General features: G+C 35.3%; 1 protein-coding gene across 1 annotated transcript; it reads left to right on the top strand.

Moving 5' to 3' along the window:
• The first annotated feature begins 4750 nt into the window (after positions 1-4750).
• LOC112514444 (GDSL esterase/lipase At5g33370-like) lies at positions 4751-7298 on the top strand. Its single transcript, XM_025120927.1, has 5 exons — positions 4751-5054; positions 5145-5272; positions 5483-5725; positions 6384-6636; positions 6837-7298. The coding sequence occupies exons 1-5, from the start codon at positions 4805-4807 to the stop codon at positions 7073-7075; spliced, it is 1113 nt and encodes a 370-aa protein (XP_024976695.1). The 5' UTR covers positions 4751-4804; the 3' UTR covers positions 7076-7298.
• The last annotated feature ends 4167 nt before the right edge of the window (positions 7299-11465 follow it).

Below are 11465 nucleotides of genomic sequence, written 5' to 3'. Positions count from 1 at the left end.
TTTTCTTGACAATATGCTTGTTCCATTTAGTTTCATGAATGAATTATTCGATTAATTAGCATACGATGTGATTAATTTGTAATAGTGATGTAGTTCTTTAAGCCCCAAGTTAGTAGGCATGGTAATGACTGATCTAAGAAGGTAGTATGCAAAAATGTGTGTTATATTGCACCTTAGTGCATGATAATTCTCATTATAAGTGTTATTCACACATCGTTTAATTGTGTATTCACATATCTTTTGTGTGTGCTTCTTTTTCTTTCAGTATGTGTATCCCATGTATGTCTTCGTGTTTCTCCTTTTTATTTATTTATTTTCATTTATAGTTGTTGAGGATAAAAGTTTGTGTTTTGATGGTTGGACATATCGTTTTTGGGTTAAATGTTGGACTGCGGAAAGTGGTCACTTTGTTCGACTATGGTGAGTGACGTAAGTATATCATTTTTTGCATGTATTCTTAAGCTATTTCAGCTGTATTATGGCATTCTTGAAGGTCAAACTCTAGGACCGAGGAAGATAAAGAGAAGATAAAAGATAAATGACAAAATGAAGTAAATTTTATCCATATCTTGGTGCAAGGATTTGTTTACTCAAAAATGCTTACCTAAAAGCTTAGATGATGAACCACAAGGGTTGTGTCTGATTGGTTTGAGCTTGCCTCCAAATGTCAAAAGTATCAGGAGGTCCTAGGTTCAAATCCAAGGAGGAATAAAAATCCCCTTGTGGCCACAGAGGTTCAAGTGTGGTGACTCCGGGCTATCTGCAAAGCAGGTGGTCGCCCTGGATTAGTCAGCTCGCATAGCGGGTTGGATATCTAGGTTAATCTAAAAACAACTTAGATGATGGAAAGCAAAGTTCGAACTTTTATGAAATAGTAGAGGAAGAAGACTATGAGCCTTTGGGTCAAAGAAGGCTTGAGTTTACTGAAAGTTTTGCGGGTAAAACCCTCCACCATCTTATTCATCTTCCACAATATAAAGGGACTTTGGGATTTCATGACGGGGAGAAGTCTAGCAATGTAGAAAGTTCTAGCCACTTCTCTTTCTAATTTATTTTCTTAGATAATTGTAGTTATACTTTATTTTTAAGTATGTAATTTTCAACATTGTTTGCCATTGTGACGACATAAGTGGCGACAATTTGTAATTTATTTCTTAATGCAAGTAATTTTTAAGTATTCTTCTTCTATTATATTATTTATTTTAAGTATTAGCTAAGCACCCTTTTGGGTGTGGGTGTGGGTGTGAGCCAAAGCTAAGATCAATAGGCAGCACTTAGGTATTGCCATTTTTACTAACTCTTAAATTTGGTCACATGAGTCGGGACTTTGACTCAATTGGACAAGCCAATCAGTTGTAAGTGTTGATATTAAATATTAGATTCAGAGGTTGACGGATCTGGAAATATGGCTTGAGTTATGCAAGAAGATTTGAGATATTCTTTTATGATCACATAGAGATACGTGGTTTTGCATGATTTTGACTAAGGTCAAATGTTGGTCAGGATTAGTGCTACAAAGAGATTTGAGCACTGATCCTTATACCGGTGGAACTACGACTCTTGGAAGTCAACTTAGTTGGATCTACAACTCGTTAGTTGGCAAAAGTGGTAACATTATGGAGACATGTGGTCACTCTATGTGTAAGTTCACATTCGAGAGATAAGGACTTTTATAGACGTTTTTGGGGCAATATATTTGACCATACCATGACTACAAATGTCTTAGTGAAAGCTTACACCAATATTATTTTCTTTAAATTAATTGTTTTTACTTAATTGTTAAAGCAGCAAGCTTGTTCAAAAATAATTTATTCTTCTCTAATTGAAATCATTGTATTCTCGACTTAGTACTCAAAACTCTGAAGTTTGATCTCCATGGATATGATCTCAGTATTTTTTTTACCACTCTATTACTTATAGCAATCATAGTGTCTGGTGTACACTTGCACTGCTTCTATGATAACATAGGCGGCCACTTTGTGGACCTATATGATTTCACCATCAATGCACATTTTTAGGGATGACATGGACGAAGATCCTTGTAGTACTAGTTTGTGCCAGTGTAACATGTGGATAATAAAATATATAAAGTTGTGTTGGCAGAATGACAATTTGTTTCATTATACTTGGTGCAAAACGGAGAAGAGTGGTTGTTATGGCGATGCTTAACGAATTATTAGTGTGAAGAATGCATGGAGTTTAAACATGACTCGTGACAAATAATATGGTCAATATAAATCTAGGTGATTCCTCAGTTTGTGGCGGAGAAGCAATGCACTATATCCTTATCAAACTGACTACATGTTCTTAACCAACCCACACCAGAAGGACTTCAAATACTATATATATATATATATATATRTGTGTGTGTGTGTGTGTGTGTGTGTGTCATGACATGATATTCTACTTCAGATGATGTGCCTAAGACTATTTGTTTCTTCGACTGATATGAGATGATGGAAAATTTGAACATCAAACAAAAACGTATTATTGATCTTTGACAAAAGCCAACTTTCTTAGTCATAAGTCATAGCCACATAGCTCTAAACAAATAGCGTAACAATAAAATAAAATAAAATATGAGAACGACAACATTAAAAATATAACATATTAACGTACACCTTAATATAATTTGACAAACAATATCTAATAGGGCTTAAATTAACCTTGAGCGACATAAATCAATCCTAGTTCTACATCGTGTGATTCTAACCGTAGCTCTGGACGCTAATCATTAAACCTAATTGAATTAACTGTAATTAGTTGTAGTTCACATTGGTCAATCATTTGAATGTAATTAACCTAAATGTGACATAATAAAGCTAACCCCAATACTAAACATATACTCACTACAATAAAATTGGGTTTATAGGACACCCACAATCTCTAAGCGTCCCAATAGACCGTTTTATATAACATAATTTATAGGACCAAAATATAAAGCGTCATATCTAAAAGTGTTGTAATAAGTTTATATGACGCTTTTAGACGTGTTAACAATTTTTTTAGGACATTTTTAATACAAAGTGTCGCGTTAGCAACTTTATAGGACACTTTTGAAAAAATGTCCTATAAACTCAAATTTTTATAGGACACTTTTGAAAAAGTGTCCTATAAACTCAATTTTTATAGGACATTTGTTTTTATATGACAGTTTTTCAAATAATGTCCTATAAAGTTGATAATAGAACGCTTTATATTAAAAATATCCTTAAAAAACTTATTACGACGTCAAAAAACGTCATATAAACTTATTACAACACCTTTAGATATGACACTTTATTTTTTTTGGTCCTATAAAGAGGTCTATTAAGACACTTAGAATTTGAGAGTGTCTTATAAACCCGATTTTGTTGTAGAGACTCTAAACCCGAACCCACATTGTGGATAATTTACTTCATCAACCCTAATCGACAATGGTCGATCTTGTAGATGAATCACATGCTAACCCTAACCCTAGATGAATACCTAAACTAGAAACCCTATCCCTAATCTTAAACCCTAAACACCAACCCTAAATCATATATGATAAACATACATCTCAATTCTTAGTTATAAGTTGTAAGTGATAATCCTAACCCTAGAAATAATCTAATCATATACAATAACCATACCTCTCAATTCTAACATAATTATAAGTTGTAACGAAATCCTAACCCTAGAAATAACCTTAACCTTAATGCTAACCCGAGTCAATTATAACTAACAGTAATCTAATAGAGTTTCACATATTCTCACGTAGTATCAAAGCTGAGTCAGGGCGTATATTCTTCACGGGCTTTATCAACGAGATCATATGATACTCATCAAGACAAGACTTCACCCACCCGACACTGATGACACTTTATAGATCTTTTCTATAATTCTTCGAAATATCCGCAAATATCGTCCCTATTTATGAATTTTCATTTATTATTTTTTTTCTTTCCATTTCTAAATTCAATATGGACTTTTAACATAAAGTTTAGCCATGTATATATATTACTACTCAATCATTTCTTCATTATTATATTTCACAGTGCATTAAAATGTGTTTTAACCAACATAAGGCATTACACAGTATTATTTCTTTTTGTTCATTAAACTTGCAATAAATACAGTATTGATTGTAACACATGGTGCATGAATTTTCATGGTCATAATAACATAATGTCCATAAAATAGCTATTGATCTTTGTACATCATGTTATCATGTCTGATTAATGCAATTGGGAACGTGGAATCGTGGCTCGGATCTTCGTTTCAAGTAGGCGGAGACACGGCCAAATTCGATCTATCTTTAAGTCGGTTCAAAATATCATCAATTTAAACGTGTGCTTGTCGCTACTAAGTTCATATCGTAACAAAAACTAAAAGGTATTAACTTTTCCGAAAGGGATCAATGCAGGTACATACGTTGGAAAAAAGAACCGTAACCGTACACTTCAAAAGGAAACGCAAAAAACGACATCGTTTTCTATTATATACTGTAAAAACATAAGGGTAATATAATCAAGAATCTAGATTTGGGGATTGTAGGGGCTGGCCAAGCCAGTCACTAGTTGTGTACTCATGTCTGGCAAGTAACTGTCCAATTGAATACACAGAACTACTCCAACGTTGTGTAGTTGGGATCGGTTTTACAGTACTGACTACATTTTTGTCATCATCAATACCCAAAATGCATATTTATAGACCTCATTCTCCCGTCTTGTTTGTCAGAACAACCCAAAAACACACCATCTTGTGTGTGTGTTTTTATTTACATTGTTACTTACAAGAGCCATAGCTACTTAATTTAACTAATTCTAGTTAATACGTAATAATGGGCATGGCTAGTTCACAGTCATCATATGCCATTTTCTTCTGCTTGCTGTTAGCAGTTTTGAAAAATGGTGTTCTTGAAGCTGAGGCTAGAGCTTTCTTTGTGTTTGGCGACTCGTTGGTTGACAATGGCAATAACAACTACTTGGCTACCACTGCACGAGCCGATGCACCTCCTTATGGGATCGACTATCCAACTCATCGTCCCACTGGCCGTTTCTCTAATGGATATAACATTCCTGACCTTATCAGTTGAGTTATTTTGTTTTAATTCTTTAATGTATGGATTATATGTATATATATATATTCAACATGCCTAATGAAATTTGATTAATTATCAGGTCAGGCCATTGGGGAAGAAGCAACATTGCCATATTTGAGTCCATACCTCACTGGTGAAAAGTTACTTGTTGGTGCCAATTTTGCTTCTGCTGGTGTTGGGATACTTAATGACACAGGAGTCCAGTTCGTAAGTACTTTCCATGGCTCGACAAACCCTTTTTGTGCATGTAAAAAGACGGGTTTCACTACAATTATAATTGCGTACTGCAACGGTGTACTGCAACGGTGGGGTCGAAAATAACGATGACGACGATGCTTAATAAACAGCATCGGAGATTTATTAAATTGGTGTTTATATTCAAGAAATCTTGGAGTAAGTTTGATGTATATCTTGCAGGTTAACATCATAAGGATCACATTGCAAATGCAATACTTTGAACAGTATCAGCAAAGGGTGAGTGATATTATTGGCCCTCAAGAGACTCAAAGGCTTGTAAATCAAGCTTTGACCCTCATCACGTTGGGAGGCAATGACTTCGTGAACAACTACTATTTAGTCCCATTTTCAGCAAGATCTCGACAATTTGCTCTTCCAGATTATGTTGTCTACTTGATCTCCGAATACCGTAAAGTTTTAGCGGTACGTACAGTCAGGTTTTTAACTTATACAAGTGTCTTCTCAACACAAAGTTGCACGTCAAAAAACCCCTAAAAATGGCGTTTTCTTTCGTAGCATCTTGCACCTCTCGTGTTCTTCGTATGAACCAGATAACTTTTACGCTATTCTCGCTAACCGAAACATCAAAGTAACTAATAACACCATTGATATTAGAAATGAAAGCTTTGTTTCTGACTGTGTATCTCATATATGCATGGCTTCTTGACAATTGTAGCTCATGGTTGCTACTGATTAATTAATCTGATTTCTTGAAATAAATATTATGGTCCCTTTTGAAGGTCAATTGGAAGATTTTATCGATTAATTATGATTCATGCAAGATGTATAGATAATGGTTTCTTGATATGTATAGAGTAGAAGGTAGAGGTGGTTGAATCTGTCCATATCATACTTATTGCTAAAGAAAGAAGCATGGAAGTTGCCATGTGCTTGTATCTTTCAATTTAATGCATCGAAAAAGACTCGAATTCACGACGGATCTGGTTGAAAACGAGCAATAAAATACCCATCGAGCTAAAGATCGAGCCATTGGTTGTTGATTGATATATCTGAAACTAATTAACGCAATTATTATATACACAAAGTGTGTTGCTAAGTGACTGTGTTATCATGAATTCAGAGGCTCTATGAATTGGGATTACGAAGGGTTTTGGTCACGGGTACCGGACCATTGGGGTGCGTGCCGGCGGAACTAGCCCAGCGTGGCCAAAACGGAGGTTGCGCACCGGAGCTGCAACGAGCGGCAAGTTTGTTCAACCCTCAGCTCCAAGCAATGCTTGATAGTCTCAACAGTGAGATAGGGAGCAATGTGTTCATTGGTGCCAATATTCGACAAACCAACATCGATTTCATCTCCGACCCCGGAAGATACGGTAAAATTTGATCATTCTTTGTCCCATAATGTTTGGCAAATAAGTTGAAAATGGCTTACGACTAACCAAATACAGTTTCTTTTATAAACTCAAAAAATAAGTTAGCTTTTATAGTCGTGAAGCATGGGCCTAAAAATAAATGTCATAAAACATCATGCGTTCATGATTGTAACCTCATAAGTTTTGCGTTGATCGAGCAGGATTTGTTACTTCGAAGGTAGCATGTTGTGGACAAGGACCATTTAATGGAATCGGGCTATGCACAGGGTTATCGAACTTATGTCCCAACAGAGATATCTACGCTTTTTGGGACGCGTTCCACCCATCCGAACGAGCAAACAAGATCATCGTACAACAAATTCTATCGGGCTCGACAGACTACATGTCGCCAATGAACCTTAGCACCATCATGGCTTTGGATGCTGCTACTAATGTGTGATTGCAGCACCATTTCTGCATCTGTTTGATATCATATATATATTCGTTTGTGTATGTTTTTAGTTCTTAAGATTGATTTCAAGTGTTAATTCCGTACGCAATTTATTTGGTCGAATTGAAGTCATAGGTTTAATAATTTTGTGTCAAATTGTAGCATCATCAAATGTTTCTATCTTGAGCACAATCAAATAAAATGAAAACCGCATCTAAGCTACTTAAATCTATTCCTTTTCAACCCAACACTTTGTTTTTTCCTTCTTTCTTTAACTGTGATCATTGTTGAATTGTGGTCTTTACTTGACAATTTTAATTCTTAAGGTGGCTTTTGGTTCGTAGAATCTTTTAGGATGGAATGGAATCTGTTAAAGGAATTTGACTGTGAAGGAATTGGAGTGGAACGTTGTCAGGTTTGATCACATGTTTTGGTTGACAGACATTGGAATGGAATATGTTAAGGAATTGGAATCGGTGTGTTTGGTTCAGATAATGTAGCTTTAAAATTGGAATAAAATATTGGTAAATGACCAAAATGTCTTTTTTGAATTTTTTTTAAAACTAAAAATATTTTAATAAAATAATTATTTAATATGTAAAACAATATAAAATACACAACCCAAATATAATCATAAGTCAAACGACGTTACTAAATCGACGGTGGTCGGTGGTGGTTCAGATCGGTGGTGGTCCGCAGTGATTCAGATCGATGGTGGTACGCAGTGGTTCAGATGGAGGTGGTCAGCGGTGGTTCAGATAGGCGGTGGTTGTTCAAATCGGTGGTGGTCGGCGGTGTCCGACGATGATTCAGATCGATGGTAGTCGATGGTGGTTGGCAGTGATATAGATCGATGGTGGTCCGTTGTGGTTCAGGTGACAATGGTCAGATGTGGTTCAGATCGGCGATTGATCATATCGGTGATGGTCAATCGTGGTTTAGATCGATGGTACTTCAGATTGGTAGTAGTTGGTGGTGGTTCAGATCGATGGTGGTCCATGGTGGTTCATATGGCGATGGTCGAGAGTGGTTCAGATCGGTGGTGGTCTATGGTGGTTCAGATAGTGGTTATCGGCGATGGTTCAGATTGACGGTGAATCAGATCGGCGGTGGTTCAGATCAGTGTTAGTCGGTGGTGGTGGTCGGTAGTGGTTCAGATTGGTGTTAGTCGGCGGTGGTCGACAATGGTTCAGATCGATGGTAGTTAGTGGTGGTGGTCAGCGGTGGTTCAGATCGGTGGTGGTCCATGGTGATTCAGATGGTGGTTATCGGCGGTGGTTTAGATTGACGGTGAATCAGAACGGTGGTTGCTCAGATCGGCGGTGGTTCAGATTGGCGGTAGTCGGTGGTGGTGGTCGGGGTGGTTCAAATCGATGGTAGTCGATGGTGGTGGTCGGCGGTGGTTCAGATCAGTAGTAGTCGGCGGTGGTTCAGATCGGTGGTGGTCGGTTGTGGTTCAGATCGGTGGTAGTCGGTGATGGTCGGCGGTGGTTCAGATCAGTGGTGGTCGGCAGTAGTTCAGATCGGTGGTAGTCGGTGATGGTCGGCGNGTCGGTGATGGTCGGCGGTGGTTCAGATCAGTGGTGGTCGGCAGTAGTTCAGATCGGTGGTAGTCGGTGATGGTCGGCGGTGGTTCAGATCAGTGATAGTCGGCGTGGTAGTCGGTGGTGGTGGTCGGCGGTGGTTCAGATCTGTGGTAGTCGGTGGTGGTTCAGATCGGTGGTGGTGGTCAGTAGTGGTTCATATCGGTGGTAGACGGTGGTCAGGGACGGACCCATATTTTTTTTCAAACGGTGGCATCATTTGACTATAAGAAAAAAAATATAGGGAATTTTTTTTAAACGGTGGAACCATTTGACTAAGAAAATGACACAAACAGAATTCGAACTTGGGTCTAGGGTGGAATAAAAGCCTTGCAAACCAACTCTACCAAATAAAATTTGTTCTCATCGTAGTTTCAAAATACATACGGTGGCACACAACAAATTAATACGGTTGCACCGCTCACGAAACTTAATGTTTTTACTCTTAGGCGAAGAAATAATACGGTGACACGTGCCACCTATACCACATAGTTGGGTTCGTCCATGTCGGTGGTGGTGGTCGGCGGTTGGTCAGATCGATGGTAGTCGGTGGTGGTATAGATCAATAGTGGTCGAGAGGTGGTCGACGATGGTCATATTGAGTTTTATGAGATTAGAGTATATTAGGTTAAGGGCATATTTGGTATAATGAAGATAGAGATTCTATTCTATCAAAATATCATGTAGTTGCTAAGGAATGTTAAATTCTTTTATTTGTGGAATTTGTAGGATTTTGAAGATTCATTTCTTGAAAAAGAATGAACCAAACGAGGGAATGAAATTTGGTCAATGGAATTCAACATTCCAATTCCATCAAATTCCTCCAGAATCTACGAACCAAACGTCATCTTAGAGAATGATGATATAATAGGTATATATTAAGATTGGAATATTGTTCCACATTCTTTTAATTGTGGGTGTCCAAGTTAGTTTGTGCTCGTACTTATACCGACTAATTCTAGGATCATTGTAGGACTCTAACTGATGACCTCCGAAAGGAAGAACTCCAAAGAACCAAGTCTTATTATCAATTGTTGGCGGGGTTTTTTGGCCTCAAAGTTATATATATATATATATATAGAGAGAGAGAGAGAGAGAGAGAGAGAGAGAGAGGAGAGAGGAGAGAGAGAGAGAGAGCGCGCTTAGTTCAAATATTAACCAAGATTTTTGTATTAACTTTGTTAATCAAGCTCAACCAATGAAAATCCATTTTTTATCTAGGTTCATATCAATCTCATAATTTAATTACAAGGGTAAATATGTAATTTTAGTTTGTATGTAACTCCCATATCATTAATTAGGATTTGGGAGTTACAAAATCAAAAAATCTCATAATTATTGTTGATTTACTATTGATCTTGTTTTTCTATAATATTGATTTATCTATCTATAATGTTCTTGAATTTGTGATTGTTAAAGGAGACCCGATAGTAAAGTTTTCGATATCGTCAAGCTAATATGGATAAACTCATTGGAAAACAACTCGACAATAATGGGAAAGTTAAAATTGTTTACAATGACAATCAGACTTCGAGTTACGGAAGTGAAGACAATAATCAAAATGTTTGTATTGGTAATGGATTAATATGATATTGTATTCGTTTTAATCAAAATTATGTTGATTATGATGTTTTTGTGTTTTTTGTAGTTCATATTGTGTTGTTAGTTTTTTTTTTTTAATTATTACTACAAGCCCAATTCATATGTTCAAATGGAATGAGTTCATCGTCAACTTAATTTGTTATGCAATCCAATTTTGATAATCATTCGGCTCCATCAGCTGCTTGTGATGTTTGACCTGTCATAAACTGCAACTAGTGTTTATATTCGTTCAGGTGTGTTCATATATGTTCTAGTAGGGACATGAATCAAGGCATATATATATACACTCACACTAGAAGGGTACTCGCGCAATGCAGCGAGATAAATCTCGATTTTAATGTTTTGTTTTTATTCTTTGTCTTCATCAATATAATACGATTTTATGTGGTTTTGAAAAAATCGTAATGTTTTATTTTTGAATTAAAATACCAATTTGAAGATAACATATAAATTTGTAAAAAAAAAATCGATAATAGTATCAAATGAACTATTTAAATAATAGTTCTCGTTTTTTTGGTGTAACTTCTCTAATTTAATTTTTTATTTTAATTTATTTTAGATTTAATAACAAAGTAATTTATTTTTGGTTTAATAATATTTTTTAATAAAGATAATAATTAAACATTATGTTAGAACTCAATGATTATCTTAATTATATTTTAGATTTTTTATATTTAAGATAGATGTTCATCTTGTATTTAATTATATTTGTCAGCAGTTAGTTACACGAATTTAAAATGGAGCTTTAATAAGTTGTACTTATGCAAAACTACTTATAATCTTAAATTTTAAGTAATATGTATCAATAAAAAGTATTTCATGCATAAAAATGGTTTTTAAGAGTTTTGTCAAATGTTTTAGAATATAGTATAGATTAATTTTGGTTTAATAATATTATTTTTTTATAAAGATAATAATTAAACATTCTGTTAGAACTCAATAATTATCTTAATTATATTTTAGATTTTTTATATTTAAAATGGATGTTTATCCTGTATTTGATTATGTTTACAACATTTAATTACACAAATTTAAAAATGGAGCTTTAATAAGTTGTACTTACGTAAAATTACTTGTAATCTTAAATTTCAAGTAATATGCATCAATAAACAGTACTTTATGCATAAAAAATGGTTTTTAAGAAATTTTTTGTCAATTAAATGCTTTATAATATAGTATATATATATATATATATATATATATATATATATATA

Source organism: Cynara cardunculus (genome assembly GCF_001531365.2).
Source record: "Cynara cardunculus var. scolymus isolate 2C chromosome LG 1, CcrdV1, whole genome shotgun sequence".
Taxonomy (NCBI): Eukaryota; Viridiplantae; Streptophyta; class Magnoliopsida; order Asterales; family Asteraceae; genus Cynara; species Cynara cardunculus.
The sequence above is the reverse complement of the archived record's forward strand: the minus strand, read 5'-3'. Positions and strand labels throughout refer to the sequence as shown.